This window comes from Lepidochelys kempii, chromosome 27 (assembly GCF_965140285.1).
Source record: "Lepidochelys kempii isolate rLepKem1 chromosome 27, rLepKem1.hap1, whole genome shotgun sequence".
Lineage (NCBI taxonomy): Eukaryota > Metazoa > Chordata > Testudines > Cheloniidae > Lepidochelys > Lepidochelys kempii.
In genome coordinates, this window is record NC_136406.1 from 2,782,077 (window position 1) to 2,801,086 (window position 19,010).

The following is a 19,010-nucleotide window of genomic DNA, read 5'->3' on the forward strand; positions in this document are numbered from 1 at the left end:
TTGCCTTTCCTGAAGCTCCACCAGATGCCTCATCATGTCCATTTGCTCCCCCATTAGCCTCAGCATCTCCTCCTGCATGTTCCAATCATGCTCACTGTATGCCTCCCTGGCCTCTGCCACCGAATGCCTCCATGCGTTCAGCTGGGCCCTATCAGTGTGGGAGGACTGCATGAGCTCTGAAAACATGTCATCATGAGTACTTTTTTTTCTCCTTCTAATCTGCGATAACCTCAGGGATGGAGTTGATAGGGGGAGCATAGAAACATTTGCAGCTGCAGGGGGGGAAAGGGGAGAGTAGAATTTAAGAAGATACATTTCTGAGAACAAAAGGGAGACTCTTTCACAGTGAATTAAGCAATTCACAGCAGACAGCACATGTGTTTTAGGTACAAGGTCTCATTTTGGCTTTGCATCGCACATGGCTGGGCAACAGAATTCGATTTTCAGGCAGCCGTGGTAAGCCAAAGGGTACACGAGGTTGGCTTTTTCCGCGTTCATAACATGTGGGAATGGTTTCATACTGCAGTGTTCTCCTTTCCCATAGCAACCAATGCCAGCTGGGTTTGCCGTTTAAAAGGAGGGGCTGCGGTTTTGGAGTGGATGTGCAGGGCACCCCGCCCCCGCTCTCCGTATGGCTATTCTCCAGGGTGATCCCTTTTAGCCAAGCGCAAAGAGCCCAGCATGACCGGGGTCTAATAATGCACTGGGGATCACCAAACAGAGGGAATTACTGTTCCCTTACAAAAATTCCCCTATTTCAACCAGGTGATGAATGAGATCACTCTCCTGAGGCTGACACAGAAAGATAAAGACCGAATGTTGCATGAATGCGACCATAACCCAGGACCATTCGCTGCCATGCTTTGTGCTGCAGTGATTCCAGACTACTTGCTACTGACTTAGCGTGATAAAGTGTCCTACCGTGGAGGATGAAATAAAGCAGCCCTCCCCAGAAATCTTCTGCAAAGGCTTTCAGAGTACCTCCAGGAGAGCTTCATGGAGATGTCCCTGGAGGATTCCCGCTCCATCCCCAGACGTGTTAACCGACTTTTCCAGTAGTGGTACTGGCCGCGAATGCATCCCAATTGTTCAGGGCAAATCAAACATTAAACACAATTGCTTTTAACCTCTGTAGTGTAGTTACAAATGTGCACTCACCAGAGGTGCCTTCTCCGCCTTCAGGGTCTGGGAACAATATGCCCTGGGAGGGTATTGGCTCCAGAATGATGAAAAGGTCCTGGCAGCCAGGGAGAACAGATTCTCCGCTTGCCTGCTGCGCATTCTCCTCCTCTTCCTCATCCACAAAATCTTCCTCCGTGTTGCCTGAGGCTGCCACCTTGCAGGTGTCCACAGACAGTGGTGGGGTAGTGGTAGGGTCCCCCCCTAGAATGGCATGCAGGTGATCATAGAAGCTGATCATAGAAGCGGTATGTCTGGGGCTCTGACTCAGAGCGACTGTTTGCCTCCTTTGTCTTTTGGTAGGCTTGCCTGAGCGCCTTAATTTTCACACGGCACTGCTTTGTGTCCCTGGTATAGCCTCTGTCCACCATGCCCTGTGCGATTTTGGCATATATATATCAGCATTTCTTCTGCGGGATCAGAGATCTGCCTGCAGAGATTCTTCTCCCCATACAGCAGTCAGATCCAGTGTCTCCCGTTCGCTCTATGCTGGAGCTCATGTGCGATTCTGGGACTGCATGGTGTTCTGCTGAGCTCACCACGCTGACCAAACAGGTGAAACACGGGAATGCGTTACCTAGGGAGGTGGTGGAATCTCCTTCCTTAGAAGTTTTTAAGGTCAGGCTTGACAAAGCCCTGGCTGGGATGATTTAATTGGGGATTGGTCCTGCTTTGAGCAGGGGGTTGGACTAGATGACCTCCTGAGGTCCCTTCCAACCCTGATATTCTATGATTCTATTAAATGAAATTCAGAAGTTCCCGGGGCTTTTCCTGTGTACCTGGCTAGTGCATCGGAGTTGAAAGTGCTGTCCAGAGCGGTCACATTGGAGCACTCTGGGATAGCTCCCGGAGACCAACACCATCGAATTGCACAGCGCTGCGTCTACAGTACCCCAAATTTGACCCAGGAAGGTCAATTTTAGTGGAATCCCCCCTCATCGGGGAGGAGTATAGCCATCGATTTTAAGAGCCCTTTAGGTCGTCGGAGCAGGGTTGGTTGTGTAGACACATTCCTTATAAAATCAACCTAACGCGGCTAAATTCAACCTAACCTCGTAGTGTAGACCGGGCCTTAGAAGTGGGTTTGCACTTCTGGCACAGCTGGGAATAGAGCTCAGGTCTGCCAATTGTGGCAGACCCAAGTCTCAACTGATAAGCCACAGGTACTGATAAGAACAAATTTAAACATTTTATTAAAGCTAATGTTAAAAAATATATATAATACATAGGTTGGGGACAGAGTGTCTGTACATCTGGGTATAGTGCTTAGATTAGCCACAGAGTTTGTTTTTAAAAGTCATATGATACATCCTTTTCTTTTTGCAGATACAGACTAACACAGCTGCTACTCTGAAACCTGTCATATGGTACACAGAGTACATAATCAGCAATAACCCAAATTTAGGTGAATAGATTTAACTATACAGTTTAGATATTAGAATCCGAGTACTCGGGTACATCACTCATGAAAAGTTGTACAGAGATTTGATTGAGAGGAGATTGTCCCTAGTAATTGAGAATTAGGTAGGTCGTCCATTTAGAAAATACAATCCATGAGGAAAGTATTTCAGTTGCTTTCCTGACTGCGCTTCTCATTGGCCTCCAGCTCATCCCTCCTGGTATTGCTGATGTACAGTGATGTGTTCTATGTAGATGTCCCTCGACCACCTGATTGCATCTGACACCATGATTACTGCATCAGCCAAGTGTAGCATTGACCAATTCCACATTTTCTCAGCACTCACTCGTTACTGGGGTCCCATGTGCCTAAGGCCCCGACGATCAGTGCATGTGTCTGGACCTGGAACCCTTAGCTCTCAAGGTTTTGGCCAGATGGGCATATTTCTCAACCTTTTGAGCTCGGGCATTGTGGAAGGCTGGGGTCCTGTTCTCAAACAGCACTGTGATGTCCATCATGATGATCTTCTTCCGGTCCTCCTTGGGGATGATGTCCAGTCGCAGCTGGCTGTCGGTTCCCGGTGCGGCGGACTTCACGGCAACCTTCCCCATGGGTGGCGGAATGGCTCTGGCCAGGAGATCTTGGATGGTGTTGTGTCGCAGCTGCCAGACTCTCGCATGAGGCTTGCAGCTGCACAGGATGTGGGGTAGCGTCTCGTTGGCATAGCCGCACTTCCTGCATCGCTTGTCCCAGTTCCTGTGGCAGACGGCTCCATTCAGCAGGACGCAGTTGAGCTGGGCCCTGCGGATGAACCTCCAGTCAGCAAATCGGGTGAAGCTGCCCTCAGGGACGAAGTGGTTGCTGGCATCACACTTGCACATCACCTTGAATGCCTTGCCCTGATCCGGTTTCCATTTCATGTTTTCCATGTATTGGCAGTGGATGGCATCCTTCAGGGTCCTCTCTAGCATGGTTCTAGCTGTTGGAGTGATGATAGTGTGATCTGTATTCTTTACCTGGGCACCAGGACTCCCAGCTCCTGGCATTCCTTGTACCATGTCCAGTGGCAGCCGATACACTTCTCCAGTTGTCATGTAGCATTGCGGGGACAAGTTCAGAGAGAAGCAGTCTCCTCTGTCTCTTCCAAATTCACCTTCCAGCGAGCTGCTCAGGTAGGTGGTGACATCTTGGTTGGAGAGGGTCCTGGTGATTCACTTCTTGATGGCATCCTGCAGAGCACTCTCCACGATGTTCCTCACCGTAGCAACCAGGCATGTCGGAAGGCGTGAATGATCACGGCAACGTCGCACAGATCACCCATTCGAGGGATGTTGGCACCACCTTGCCTGTGCAAGATGTACACCAGTTCATTGCTGGTGTTTGGGGAAGAAACAGCCACTTCTTCACCAGCTGAAAGTGGTGTTGTCTGCCTTGTTCAGAGGTACCTTCGCCATGGCAGATCCCCTCAGGACAAGTGAGATACAGGGGATCAGGAAGGTGTTCAAGGCGTTGATCTTCTGCCACAGTGTCAGTAGGGAAGAGTTGATCCTGGCCACCTCTCTTAGGATCACCATGATGGTATCCTCAGGTGTCTGTTGGACGCAGAAACCCACCGGCTTGCCGAGATGTTGGTACACTTGCCTGTCCTCGAGGAAGATCATGGGTTCACTCTGGATCTGAAAAGACATAGCCTGGACCAGATCCCTTCTACTGCCATTGATATGCAAGGTTGCACACTTCCTGGCACTGAAGCGGAGTCCCATCTAGTTGGCAGCCTGGCTGGTGATGTCAAGCATTTGTTGGAGACTCTTGGGGTTGTCTGCAATCAGGACCAGATCATCTGCATAGGCCAGAATATTCACACTCGTGTATCTACATGCTTGTCTGTCCTCTCTGTAACTACTGCTGTAACCATTAGTCAGTGCTCCCTCTCCCAGAACGTTGATTCCCAACACTGTGCTGCTGTTTAGCAGATAGTTGTATGCCACCACCCATCCTTGTAGTACAGTACCTGAGCACTGAAATAGGTTGGCAATATCAAGTCCCTAGTGGGCTTCATGAATCTCTGACCTTTTGGGGGTACAGAAATCTGTGCTGGAGGTAGGATTTGGAGGTGGATGTCATTCTGGTTTTGATGGAAAAGCTTTTCCTGGTGATGGTACTGACAACTGCTTATTCCTTGTCGTACTGTGGGCGGAGAAGAGGGCTGCATTGACATCTGGAAAGAGCTGTTTGGTCTGGCTGGTGTGCGAGCTCCTTAATTTTCTCTGGGTGGAGGATAACTTCCAAGGTGCTCATGCTTGGAAAATGACTGGCTCTGTTTCCAGGCTTTGAGTCACTAGGTAACGCTGTTGTTGTCTGTTATTTCCATCTGAACCGTGTGAGCAGCTACTTGTCATCAGTGAGGTTTAAAACAGGGAAGCCAGTCCGTGTGAGTGCTTCCAGGAGCCCGTCTCCAGGAAGGAAATCTGCTGGGAAGAGTCTGGCCTCCTTTTTGATACTATTGTTTTTAACAAGTAATTAATTTCTGAAGGATATACATGGTAAGATATGCCCATACTTTAGAATTGGAAACCCATTTGGCTTGCTTAATCAATGTGTACGTGGCTTCTTTGTCTCCCTTAATAGCAATCTCCGCATCCTAAGGTAAGATGACTCCATCGGGCTGATCTTAATTCTACTTTCCTTATGTGTTCCTAGTTGTTGTGCTCTGCCTGAGCAGTGTTTGTGTGTTAACAAGGAAACCACGTGCCAATTTCCTGTACAGATTTGTTAAGTTTGGGTGCCCCTGTAGTTCGTCCATTCATAGAATCTCAGGGTTGGAAGGGACCTCAGGAGGTCATCTTGTCCAACCCCCTGCTCAAAGCAGGACCAATCCCCAATTTTTGCCCCAGATCCCTATATGGCCCCCTCAAGGATTGAACTCACAACTCTGGGTTTAGCAGGCCAATGCTCAAACCACTGAGCTATCCCTCCCCCCTTTTGAATCTTATTCTTTTAAATCAGATCCAAAGTCATAGTTGTGGATTTCCAGGGAATGAACTGAATCAATTCTGTATGGTTTTAGTTGTTTTCCACACTGCCTTGCAAAGGGCTGTTGCCCGTGTTTTTTTAAATGGTTTCTCTGTGTTTGTTTGAGGAGTTCTACAGAATGAACCTGTGCATCTGCATTGCTGATCTGGCACATGTCCCGTTGTTTGTGTCGGGAGGACAAAGCTGTAGCAGCAGCCTAGTTTGGTTTGGAGTATTGAGGTGATCCGATTTGTCTACAGAGTCCATCATTATTCATAGATGATAAGGCCAAAAGGAACCGCTGTGATCATCTTGTCCACTTGTCTGAGTAAGACAGATCATAGGACTTCCCTGAATTCATTATGAGAACGTAGAGCCCCTCTGAACTACTTACCTTGAACAGCAAATGAACCTGGCAGAATTTCCATAGATGTGTCCCTTATTCAGTGTATCGCCGTGTGGGAAGATGGTGAGGGGAGGGTTTGTATTTTTGAAGAATGACTCAGTTTTGTAACCAGATGCCCTCTGAATGGGCAGGGGGGCCCTGCTGTTTCTTACCAAGAGCTGACATACAGCATTAGCCTGGCACTCGTGAGACTGACGGAGCTGCTGTCTGTCAGAAATTTCAGACCTTTGCCAATCTGAGTGTTTCGAAAAGTCCATTCAAATGACAGTTATTAAAACAGAAGAAGGTGGGAGGCCCCGGGTAACTCTCAACTGAATGCGATGGAGAAGCTCCTCGGTTGGGGGGAGGGGAGAGTTAAGCCCTGAGGCTCAGATCCATAAAAGACATTTACTGTAGGTAACTAACTCTCAATTGATTTCAATGGGCGTTAGGTGGCTGAATACTTCTGAGGATGTGGGTATCAGTGTCCCATACTGGGGAATGGGGCAGGGGCTGCTCTGGGAGGCTGAAAGGCCTTTGTGAGCAGATTTTCCCAGTGCTCAGCATCCAACAGCTCCCACTGAGAGCAATGGGAGCTGCTCAGTACTGGGCTCAGTTCAGAATCTGGCCTCTGGTGTTTCACACTGCGGTGGAGTTGCTCTAAGCTTTTTTAAAGCCTCACAAATGGGACTACGTGAATTTTCTCCCTCTCTGCTTGGATGGCGCTGACCTGCATGGGACGGACCCTGCTAATCATTCTTCAAAAATACTTTCATTAATATTAACTTCCCCTTACTTCCATTTTATAGATGTGGGTTTTTTCATAGCTGCCTTCACTTCCATACACTCTCAGTGGTTTAATCATGGGCAAGGCCCTGTATTTGCCTGTGTAATGACCTGGCTGGCTTGGTCTGTATTAGCAGAGCTTTTTCAAGATGGATACCAGGTTTAGCATGACCCGAGGGAAGTCTGGTAAGTGGCTTAGTCGGGCTGTTTGCATGTAGGAGGTGCTCTGTTCCAACAGTTGATTCGCTTGAGTTTGTCCAGGAGAAGCATTGCCAAGCACAAGCATTCAGAAATCCTGAGTCTGGCCCTTCCAATCAATGAGATTCAAAAATAATACATTTTGAGTTCTTTTTACTTGCCTTCTGTTTTTGTGCCTTTAGCGTACATGTCTCCAACTTTTCTCTGCTACTTTAAGAACGAGAAATGTTTTGTTTTTTAAGTTGATTCTCGTGTGATTCCAGGAGCCAGACCTTAAGAAAAACAGCAGTGTGAATCATGATACTGTCATGGGAAGTAGCAACCTTGAGATGGGGTTAAACTGGAAATAATTGTGCTGTATAAGCCACTTGACTGTATCTCTGATTTCCATCAGTGTTGGCAGAAGTGCCATCTGGCTTGTGTGGAAATAGCCCAGGCTTATTGTAATGGGTGACTTCAAGGTCCATGCAGTTGATATAGGTCTTCTGGGTTAACCCAGGAGTTTATGGGTGCCATGAAAGCCTAGGATTACTCCAGATTGCCTCCAGTCTGCACTCACATAGTGGCCATACACTGGATTTTGGGGTTGACGATTGTAAGGTAGGGTTACATCACCTCTCTCACTTTGAATTTGTGGCTGGTGGCATTAGTCCCTGCAAGGGGGGAGACCGTTGTGCAGCTGGTGGCCCAGTGGCATGTTCACATGTTGGGACAGGGAAAGTGTCAGTGAGCAGGGCCTAGCACTGCGGGGCTCAGACCCTGATTGAATCTTCTCTAGCGCAGTGTCTATAACAGTGACCGGTATCTCCAGGCCTCTGCTATTGTTACTGTCCTCTAGGCTTTGTCTCCATGTGCTTCTCCTCACAGGTCAGAAATAACCAACAAATTAACCGTATGGGGCAGAGGTTAAAGCACCACTTGTGGTCACCACACTCAGCATTTTTTATTGCAGTGCAAAGAGTTTAAGAAACCTTGTGACAAGGCTTCAGTGGAGACCACGAGTTTTCTTTTCTGAAGTTCTGACCAGCTGGGAATCAGGCTAGAGTTTCCTGGTGCAGAGTTTTCTGTTGGCTTGTGCAGATCCAAACTGAAGTGGCTGCCTCCGTAGTGGCAGGTTGTCCTGGTGCATGGTGCAAACTCTCTGTTTGAACTTTGGTCAGTTTCACTCAAAGCGTACCCATCCACACTGCGGCTGCAGTGTGATTTGCAGCGTGGATAGGCAGACGCACGCTAGCTGTAACCTCGTCAGATCACTGAAAGTAGAAATGAGGCAGTGGTCTTCAGCGTGGGCTGCACAAGCGAGTACATCCGCAGGGGGACAGGGGTGCTTACACGTTGGCACTGCCAAGTCCTCACCTCCGCAGTGGCTGAGATTGTCATCTTTATATGTTGGCAGGATCACCAGCTATTGCTTGTGTTTGCTGCTGTGTATACCCGAGGCCCTGTGCACTCTGCAACAAGTTGGGCCGCCAGTCTCCTGGTTTGCGTGGCACTCAGGTGCAGCAAGTTGAAATTTCAGTAGCAGACCTGGGTGTGAAGTGTTCTTCGATGTGAACCCAGACTACTCCATGCTCTTGGAGAGCCGCCTTTTCCCTGGAGCTGCTTTTACCAGGATTCAAGTGTGTGTTCAGGCTTTGGGTCCATCAGGGCCGATGATCTCAAAGCAGAAGTCTATGCCTCCCTGAGGGTATCTTTCTGTACTTGGGGCTCCTTTTACACAGAATATAAAACTTCTCCTACTTCCTTCTGCCTGCACCCTCAGAGCAGAATAGACTAGTTGGGGCTCTTTTATTAACATTGCTATTAATGATCTGTGTTGCAGTAATGCCTAGAGTCCTTGTCCATGGCTGTGGCTCTCGTTGTGCAAGGCACTACAAGAAAAGAACACAAAGGAGCAGGAGACTGTAAAGTAAATTCCTAGATTTGCCCCTTTGAGACATGGCAGGTCCTTAGCTCTACAGCCTGCTTCCCTGTTCTGATAGAACCTGAGCCCGACCGTCAGCCCATCTACTACTGCAGGTTTGTGCCTGGGTGGTAAGTGCATGGGGAATATTTACATCGTCCCAGGGGAGAGTATAGGGACTCTCATCAGTCAGCGTGTTCCGAATTCTGTTTGAAATTGCATGAATGCGTGCAGAGCGCATTTGGTAAATCTAACAATGTCAAGGTCATTCCTGACCTGATTGGGAGCAGTGATCTGGCTGTGAAGACTTTCAAACAGACTATGAATGTGATCTGCACATCCTGCTGAATCCGTGTTGCATGGCAGCGTGTTCACTTATAAGTTAAAATCTTCCCCTTTTGTCTTCCTACAGGTGTCATGTGATCAGAGTTAGGTGGCAGCAGGAGTTGAAATGCATTCCAGTCACACAACTGAAAATGGACCTGACCCCAAGGTAGTTATACAGGTGAGTGAGTCCAGCTGATTCTCTCAGGGCCCGTCTGATGAGAGTTTTTGATTATGATGTAACTCATGTTGACTGACTGACAGGTAACTGGAGATTAGTAACACGGCTGTAAGAGCTAGGCCAGCTCCACGCTAGAAACTTTTGCCAGTACAACAATGCAGATTAGCGGTGAGAGTCTTTTTTTTAATGACGTTTCAGTACAGGCAAAAGCCCTGCTCTAGACACAGACAAAAAGCTTATGTTGCTCAGCAAATCAGTATAAACTGTACCAGCGACATTTTTGGTTTGTTTGTTTTTTTTTGCTGATATGAACGGTTTCCACTAGGAGGGGATCCTGGCATTGCTATGTATAGCTGCCCTAGTCTAGCCTCTCAGCAGTGTACAAACATTGTTCCCAATGACAGAGATTTGTGTCATGGAGCATCTAAACTAGCATGCCCAAGGATGTCAGTTAACACCAGTGAATTGGCAATTGGTTAACTTGAGCTGTATCACAACTGAAAGCTCTAATGCAGTCAGGCTCTCAGATTGAAAGGCTCTATACAGTGCGGAGAAGATGTGATGTAAAGTATTAAGATTGGTCCCAAGGAACTTTATTACAGAAATGTTAGTAGCTGGTGTATTTTTCTTTACACATCCTTTTGGAATCTGTACATATTTAGAAAGAACATTTCAGTAAATTAGCTACAAACTTAAGGATTACAGTTTTGTGCTTAATTTAGTCCTAGAACAGAATTAGACATATAGAATGTGTGTATAAAATATGTATTATTTTATGACAGTAACGCCCAAGGTGCCAATCAAGGACTAGGGTTCCTTGTTCTGGGGGTTGTGCAGGCAGTGAAATGACAGTCCGTACCCCAAAGAGCTCACGAGATAGGTACTTACAAGATGTGACAGAAGGATGAGATAGGCAAATGCGGGGAGGGGCATGTGGGGCAAGAGGTTGGACAAGGTAACAGTACAAGAAGCAAGTACAATAAGCAGAGGTCTCAGCTCCCCACCTGCCTGGCCATTGTCCCCCAAATCACCCCACACTAAATGCCTCAGGAAACGCTGTCTTTAGCTAGGCTGAATTCTTGTAGTAAACTTTGACCGCCAAATAAATACATCTGGGATCTTGGCCCTGTAAGTGGAGTAAAATGGGCTGTGGAAGTCTTGGAAAAATAATTCACCCGAACATAAAGACTAAGGTCAAGACTTTCAAAAATGACTAGTGATTTTAGGATGCCTCAATTTTCAGGTGCACTACTTGAGACCCCAGGAAGGGGTCAGATTTGCAGAGGCTGGATATTCTGCCCTTTTTAGAAATCAGGCACCCGAATCACTAATCACTGCTGAAGATCCTGGCTAAAGACCTTGAGGAGCAAAACACCACAAACCAGATGAACAAATAAAGAAAATTAGGAACTGCTTCTCCCAACTATCACCAAATCTCGGGCAGCCCGCTCTAAACAGTTGGAGCCATTTTAAGCCTTATTTGAACCCCATGTATTTTCCTAAAATAAACCTTCCACCTGAAATTTGGTCTGAAATCTGTCTGTAATCATGGACAGAGGGACCTAGACAAATTGGAGAATTGGGCCAAAAGAAATCTGATGAGGTTCAACAAGGACAAGTGCAGAGTCCTGCACTTAGGACAAAAGAATCCCATGCACCGCTACAGGCTGGGGACCGAGCGGCTAAGCAGCAGTTCTGCAGAAAAGGACCTGGGGATTACAGTGGATGAGAAGCTGGATATGAGTCAACAGTGTGTCCTTGTTGCCAAGAAGGCTAACGGCATATTGGGCTGCATTAGTAGGAGCATTGCCAGCAGATCGAGGGAAATAATTATTCCTCTCTATTTGGCACTGATGAGGCTGTCAAGGGTTCCCTCCCCACTCTGAACTCTAGGGTACAGATGTAGGGACCCGCATGAAAGACCCCCTAAGCTTATTTTTACCAGCTTATGTTAAAATCTTCCCCGAGGCACAAATCCTTCCTTGTCCTTGGATGGGTACTGCTGTCACCACCAAGTGAGTTAGACAAAGATTCAGGAGAAGGACCACTTGGAGTTCCTGTTTCCCTAAAATATCCCCCCAAGCCCTTCACCCCCTTTCCTGGGGAGACTTGAGAATAATCTACCAACCAGATAGGTAAACAAGGTGAGCGCAAACCAGACCCCTGGTTTTTTTAGGACCCTAAAAGCCAATCAGGTTCTTAACAACAGAGTTTTATTATAAAAACAAAATAAAAGAAGCACCTCTGTAAAATCAGGATGGAAGGTAACTTTACAGGGTAATCAGATTCAAAACACAGAGGATTCCCCTCTAGGCAAAACTTTAAAGTTACAAAAAACAGGGATAAACCTCCCTTTTAGCACAGGGAAAACTCATAAGCTAAAACAAAAGATACTCTAACGCATTTCCTTGCTATTACTTACTATTTCTGTAAATTTAGATGTATCATTCAGTAGGAGCTAGATTACTTGCTTGGTCTCTCTCTTTGTCTCCTGAGAGAACACACACAAAGAGCCAAAGCAAAACCCTTCCCCCCACATATTTGAAAGTATCTTCTCCCCTTATTGGTCCTTTTGGTCAAGTGCCCCCAGGTTATCTGAGCTTCTTAACCCTTTACAGGTAAAGGAGGGATTTTATGCTACCCTTAGCTGTATGTTTATGGCAGAGGCCATGGTGGATCTGGAGTATTGTTCCAGTTTTGGGCCCCCCACTACAGAAAGGAAGGATGTGGACAAATTGGAAAGAGACCAGCGGAGGGTGACAAAAATGATTAGGGGGCTGGGGCACATGACTTATGAGGCGAGGCTGAGGGAACTGGGCTTATTTAGTTTGCAGAAGAGAAGAATGAGGGGGGATTTGACAGCAGCCTTCAGCTACCTGAAGGGGGGTTCCAAACAGGATGGAGCTCGGCTGTTCTCAGTGGTAGAAGAGGACAGGACAAGGAGTAATGGTCTCAAGTTGCAGTGGGGGAGGTTTAGGTTGGATATTAGGAAACACTATTTCACTAGGAGGGTGGTGAAGCACTGGAATGGGTTATCTAGGGAGGTGGTGGAATCTCCTTCCTTAGAGGTTTTTAAGGCCCGGCTTGACAAAGCCCTGGCTGGGATGATTTAGTTGGATCCTTTTCAAAGCGAGCTGTTCTTATAACACAAATCCGCATGCTTTGTCCTTTAGTTGATCAAGAAGCAGTTGGTGAGTTCCATCAAGGGACTGCAGAAACAGTATGTGACCTCTGATGCTGTTGTAACCAGTGACACTGACGATGCTAATGCCCTGTGCTGTGCACTAGAGGCTGTGTTTGTGCATGGACTGAAGGCGAAGTACATAAAAACAGACGCTGGAGGAAAAGTGAAAAAACCATGTGGCCGTGCACCTCTTCCCCAGCCTGTCTTCTGGGGCTTGCTGAAAACCATCACGCACAGGTGAGGAGCTTCCATCTTACAGTCACTTACAGCCTGTTGCATTCCTTGGTACATTTACATAGGTTAAAAGCCACACAGTTCATGGAGCAGTCAATAGAAACATGGCCAACTCAGAAGAACTAACTCCTCCTCATCCCACCTTCTCTCAGAGTACTTCGCCCCTTCTGCCAGGAGCTTGAGGGAACACAGACCATGGAAGGGGTCTGGAAGATCAGCAGATTTGGGTTGTGTGGGACCAATGAGGGAAGCAAGTGCCAGAGTAAAGGGACCCCTTGTGACCATACCCTTTCCTCAGCTCCCAGATCTTAATCACTTAGCGCATCCCAGTTGTTGGGATGGGTCATAGGGAAGCAAGTGGCCCCTAAGGGTACCTCTACACTGCGATAAAAAAACGTAAGACTCAAAGCCCAGGTCAGTTGACTCGGGCTGCAGAGCTGAAAATTGCAGTGTGGACATTCGGGCAGGAGCCCTGGCTCTGAGAAACTCACCCACGTGGGGTCTCAAAGTCCTGGCTCCAGCCTGAGCCCAAACATCTGCACTCTAATTTAATAGCCCTGAAATCTGAGCCCAAGTCAGCACAGAGGAGCATGCTGCTAGTGGAGAGTCAGAAACTGCTCCTGGCTGGCAGGGGAGCACTGCGTGGGGGAAGAGGGGGTGGTCCAGATCTCTCCCTGCTTCCTACTGGCAGAGGAACTTGGTCGGGGGGTGGCGGCGACCTCCTGCCAAGCGCTCCGTGCATCCAGGTCACTTTCCCCAGCTGGGCTCTGCTCTCCTGTCCTCCCCTTACGCAGTCCAGGTGGGGAAAGTGACCTGGATGCACGGAGCGCTTGGCAGGAGGTCGCTGCCACCCCCCGACCAAGTTCCTCTGCCAGTGACCTGGATGCAGTGACCCCTGACACCACTTCTTGCTCCCCCCCCCCTTACAGCCCCTTAGGAGGTAGGGAGGAGCAGTGTTTGGGGGTGGGGAGTGAGCAGCAATGCCAGCTGCTCTGTGCGTCCAGGTCAGTTTCCCCACATGGGCACAGGAGGGAGGTGCAGGGGCCAGGAGCAATGGGGGGCACCACACCCACGTGGGCAGGGCACCGAGATACAAGTTCGCCTAGGGCGGCATTTTCCCTCAGGCTAGCCCTGGTTAAGGTTTCATCTACAGTACTGCAAGTTGGAACTGTGTTGTAACCAGGTCAAGGGACATCCTATGGTAAGCAGGCTCCTTGACCCCATTGTTGTCGTAGAGTAGATGGGCCAGCAGATAACTAGAAGCCAGCATGTTTACTGGGACTTTATAGATCAAAATCAGTATCTCAAATTGCACCCAAATGAGGATCCACTGTCCTCTGTTGCTCTATTCAAGAAGCACCGCTAAATAGGGAAAGCGCCAGGGTGTGCTACTTGCAGTTTCCGAGCACATGTGGGAAGCATATAAGACAGTCTACTGAGAAAGTTGGCCACTGTATTTCTAGGGAGTTTATTGCAATGTAAGGTTTCAGAGTAACAGCCGTGTTAGTCTGTATTCGCAAAAAGAAAAGGAGGACTTGTGGCACCTTAGAGACTAACCAATTTATTTGAGCATAAGCTTTCGTGAGCTACAGCTCACTTCATCGGATGCATACCGTGGAAACTGCAGCAGACTTTATTTATACACAGAGAATATGAAACGATACCTCCTCCCACCCCACTGTCCTGCTGGTAATAGCTTATCTAAAGTGATCATCAGGTGGGCCATTTCCAGCACAAATCCAGGTTTTCTCACCCTCCACCCCCCCACACAAATTCACTCTCCTGCTGGTGATAGCCCATCCAAAGTGACAACTCTTTACACAATGTGCATGATAATTAAGTTGGGCCATTTCCTGCACAAATCCAGGTTCTCTCACCCCCTCACCCCCCTCCCAAAAACCACACACACAAACTCACTATCCTGCTGGTAATAGCTCATCCAAAGTGACCATTCTCCCTACAATGTGCATAATTAAGGTGGGCCATTTCCAGCACAAATCCAGGTTTTCTCACATCCCCCCCACCCCCATACACACACAAACTCACTCTCCTGCTGGTAATAGCTCATCCAAACTGACCACTCTCCAAGTTTAAATCCAAGTTAAACCAGAACATCTGGGGGAGGGGGGGTATGAAAAAACAAGAGGAAATAGGCTACCTTGCATAATGACTTAGCCACTCCCAGTCTCTATTTAAGCCTAAATTAATAGTATCCAATTTGCAAATGAATTCCAATTCAGCAGTTTCTCGCTGGAGTCTGGATTTGAAGTTTTTTTGTTTTAAGATAGCGACCTTCATGTCTGTGATTGCGTGACCAGAGAGATTGAAGTGTTCTCCGACTGGTTTATGAATGTTATAATTCTTGACATCTGATTTGTGTCCATTTATTCTTTTACGTAGAGACTGTCCAGTTTGACCAATGTACATGGCAGAGGGGCATTGCGGGCACATGATGGCATAGATCACATTGGTGGATGTGCAGGTATACGAGCCTCTGATAGTGTGGCTGATGTTATTAGGCCCTGTGATGGTGTCCCCTGAATAGACACGTGGGCCCACATGTCAGAGGCTCGTATACCTGCACATCCACCAATGTGATCTATGCCATCATGTGCCCGCAATGCCCCTCTGCCATGTACATTGGTCAAACTGGACAGTCTCTACGTAAAAGAATAAATGGACACAAATCAGATGTCAAGAATTATAACATTCATAAACCAGTCGGAGAACACTTCAATCTCTCTGGTCACGCAATCACAGACATGAAGGTCGCTATCTTAAAACAAAAAAACTTCAAATCCAGACTCCAGCGAGAAACTGCTGAATTGGAATTCATTTGCAAATTGGATACTATTAATTTAGGCTTAAATAGAGACTGGGAGTGGCTAAGTCATTATGCAAGGTAGCCTATTTCCTCTTGTTTTTTCATACCCCCCCTCCCCCAGATGTTCTGGTTTAACTTGGATTTAAACTTGGAGAGTGGTCAGTTTGGATGAGCTATTACCAGCAGGAGAGTGAGTTTGTGTGTGTATGGGGGTGGGGGGGATGTGAGAAAACCTGGATTTGTGCTGGAAATGGCCCACCTTAATTATGCACATTGTAGGGAGAATGGTCACTTTGGATGAGCTATTACCAGCAGGATAGTGAGTTTGTGTGTGTGGTTTTTGGGAGGGGGGTGAGGGGGTGAGAGAACCTGGATTTGTGCAGGAAATGGCCCAACTTAATTATCATGCACATTGTGTAAAGAGTTGTCACTTTGGATGGGCTATCACCAGCAGGAGAGTGAATTTGTGTGGGGGGGTGGAGGGTGAGAAAACCTGGATTTGTGCTGGAAATGGCCCACCTGATGATCACTTTAGATAAGCTATTACCAGCAGGACAGTGGGGTGGGAGGAGGTATCTTTTCATATTCTCTGTGTATAAATAAAGTCTGCTGCAGTTTCCACGGCATGCATCCGATGAAGTGAGCTGTAGCTCACGAAAGCTCATGCTCAAATAAATTGGTTAGTCTCTAAGGTGCCACAAGTACTCCTTTTCTTATTGCAATGTAGTGAACCCTGTAGTTAAGGTTGTAAAATTGTTGTGGCCTGGGAAGGGACTCAGGAGGCCTGGATTCCATTCCCTGCTTGGTAACCTTGGTCAGGGCGCATCCCCCTTTCTGTGCCTCAGTTTTCCCATCTGTAAAATGGGTATAATGGTACTGATTTTCCTCCATAAAGTGCTTTGAGATCTCCTGATGAAAAGCACTAGATAAGAGCTAGCTGTTCTTATTTGCTATTTTCGTATGCTAATGAGTTTTTTTGAAACATTTACCTTCTGGACAGAATCTTTCAATACTGTGTCTTAGCCCAAAAGCATATGTTTTTGGAAGGTTTCCTCCAGATTCCCTTAGCTGTTTGTGAGTTATGAAAGAGTCAAAGACATCCACTTTTCACACGCTCTGGGAGACATTTTTATGCCTTTGAGCATTTCTGCCTTTGTTTTTAAAAATGAACAAAAAGACCCAAACTCTTTTGCCATGACTTTTAATATGGCTTCAGTGTCACCAACTGAAATGAGAGCTGGGACCAAGCACTAGTGTCAACATTAGATTTTGGGGGGAAATATTTGAAATCTGTTGGTTTTGATTAACCAGTGAGGGGAGGAAAGCAGCTCTGCCACTTTGCAGCTTCCCTGTATCTTTCCCTGCCCAGAGAAGGCGCTGGGCATGCATAGGAGTTGCTGGTGGAACAATGTGCATGAAGGAGCTTGTCATTGAAAACACCTTGTACCTAGTCCAAGAAATGCCTTCACCTTTGGAAAAGAACCAGTCGTGGAGCCAGCTAGTTTTGTATCTCAGCAAGTTTTGCTGCATTTCACAGTATTCTGCAAATTTTACTTTTTAATTCCTGTCAGATAATTAAGTTTGCCTGTTGGCCATTGTGAATATCCAGTCGGGACAACAGAAAATGCTCTCCAGACAAAAGAGCAGCAAGGATGGGAGCTCCTCCCCCATTCTTGCAGAGGAGTGGCAGTGCCTTATGGGAGATGTAGTCCAGCCAGGGAACCCATCCCATAGAGCAGGGGTTCTCAATCTTTTTCTTTATGAGGGCTCTCCCTCCTCCCCCCCACAACCCGCTATAAAAACTCCACGGCCCAGCTATCCCACAACAGCTGTTTTTCTGCATATAAAAGCCAGGGCTGGTGTTAGGGGGTAGCAAGGAGGGCAGTTGCCCGGGACCCCACACGTTAGGGGGCCCCTCAAAGCTAAGTTGATCAGGCTTTGTCTTCAACCCCAGGTGGTAGGACTTGGGGCCCCGGGCTGCAGTCCTGCGCAGCAGGATTTTGGCTATCTGCCTGGGCCGTAAGGAGTCTAATGCCAGCTGTGCTTGGCGGACCCCCTGAAATCTGCTCGCAGCCCCCCAGGGGGCCCTGTATCCAGGGCCGTCCTTAGGCATATGCAGCATATGCGGCTGCATAGGGCAGCCGAAAATTTGGGGCACCCCTGGGTCTTAGTGTCCACCCGTCCGCGTCTTCCTATCCCTGTTCTGCAGCCTGGTGAATCTTCGGCAGGAGGGGATCTAGTACTTAAAAGTGAAAAAGCCTTCAAGCTTGCCAGACCTATTAGCATAACACTGAAACTGTTAAAGAGCCATTCAAGTGGTAATGAAGCCATTTAACTGGCATTTGCCAACCCCCAGGTATATACTGCAGTTTCTGACAGGTTTCAGAGTAACAGCCGTGTTAGTCTGTATTCGCAAAAAGAAAAGGAGGACTTGTGGCACCTTAGAGACTAACCAATTTATTTGAGCATCAGCTTTCGTGAGCTACAGCTCACTTCATCGGATGCATACCGTGGAAACTGCAGCAGACTTTATATACACACAGAGAATATGAAACAATACCTCCTCCCACCCCACTGTCCTGCTGGTAATAGCTTATCTAAAGTGATCATCAAGTTGGGCCATTTCCAGCACAAATCCAGGTTTTCTCACCCTCCACCCCCCACACACAAATTCACTCTCCGGATGGGCTATCACCAGCAGGAGAGTGAATTTGTGTGGGGGGGTGGAGGGTGAGAAAACCTGGATGAAGTGAGCTGTAGCTCACAAAAGCTTATGCTCAAATAAATTGGTTAGTCTCTAAGGTGCCACAAGTACTGCAGTTTCTGAATTTCCTAACAAAAACAGTTGTGAAATACTGTAATATTTACTCAGAACATGTTAGTCTACAGGACCTTAGTTTAAAATTTGCTTTAAAAATATGTCATTAATGTGTTGCTGAAGATTATAAAATCACATCTCTAAAAAATCCTTGCACAGATTTCTAGATGCACAGTCTGAGTATTCAACTTTAGCCTTAAATGCTTGGATTTTCAGACATATAGTTTTTTAAATAAATCCTTCAAAAGACCACCTTTATCTAAAATACACATGCGAGCCCGGGCTGCCATCAGGCATGGGGGCACCAGTTTAATAATACTGCATAGGGCCCCATAAATCCTGATGGCGGCCCTACCCAGACCCCTGGTTGAGAACCACTGCCATAGAGGTACTGTGACAGCATTTCCAAATCAAAATATTTTGGTTTTCAAGAGTTTGGGCTTTTGATGCAAATCAGTTTTTCCCACAGAAAACAGATGCTTTTTGTGCAAAACCAGAAATCATTGCAGCCCCTGTTTTCCGTAGAAAAACAGTTTTGACTGAAAACTTCCAACAAGCTCTATTTTTTATCATTTTAGAAAGA

The 19,010-nt window shown here is 47.2% G+C and overlaps 1 protein-coding gene across 12 annotated transcripts in view; it reads left to right on the forward strand.

The window, feature by feature from the left end:
* Positions 1 to 19,010, forward strand: part of PLEKHM1 (pleckstrin homology and RUN domain containing M1) — a 144,416-nt gene that overhangs the window by 10,979 nt on the left and 114,427 nt on the right. For all 12 annotated transcript variants that reach the window (XR_012156415.2, XM_073326188.2, XM_073326184.2 and 9 more), the window contains 2 exons: positions 9,275 to 9,367; positions 12,541 to 12,788. Coding sequence is in view for 11 of the 12 variants with exons in the window: in XM_073326188.2 (XP_073182289.2) it covers positions 9,314 to 9,367; positions 12,541 to 12,788 (302 nt within the window). In the remaining variant the exon portion in view is untranslated. The remainder of the gene's footprint in view (positions 1 to 9,274; positions 9,368 to 12,540; positions 12,789 to 19,010) is intronic.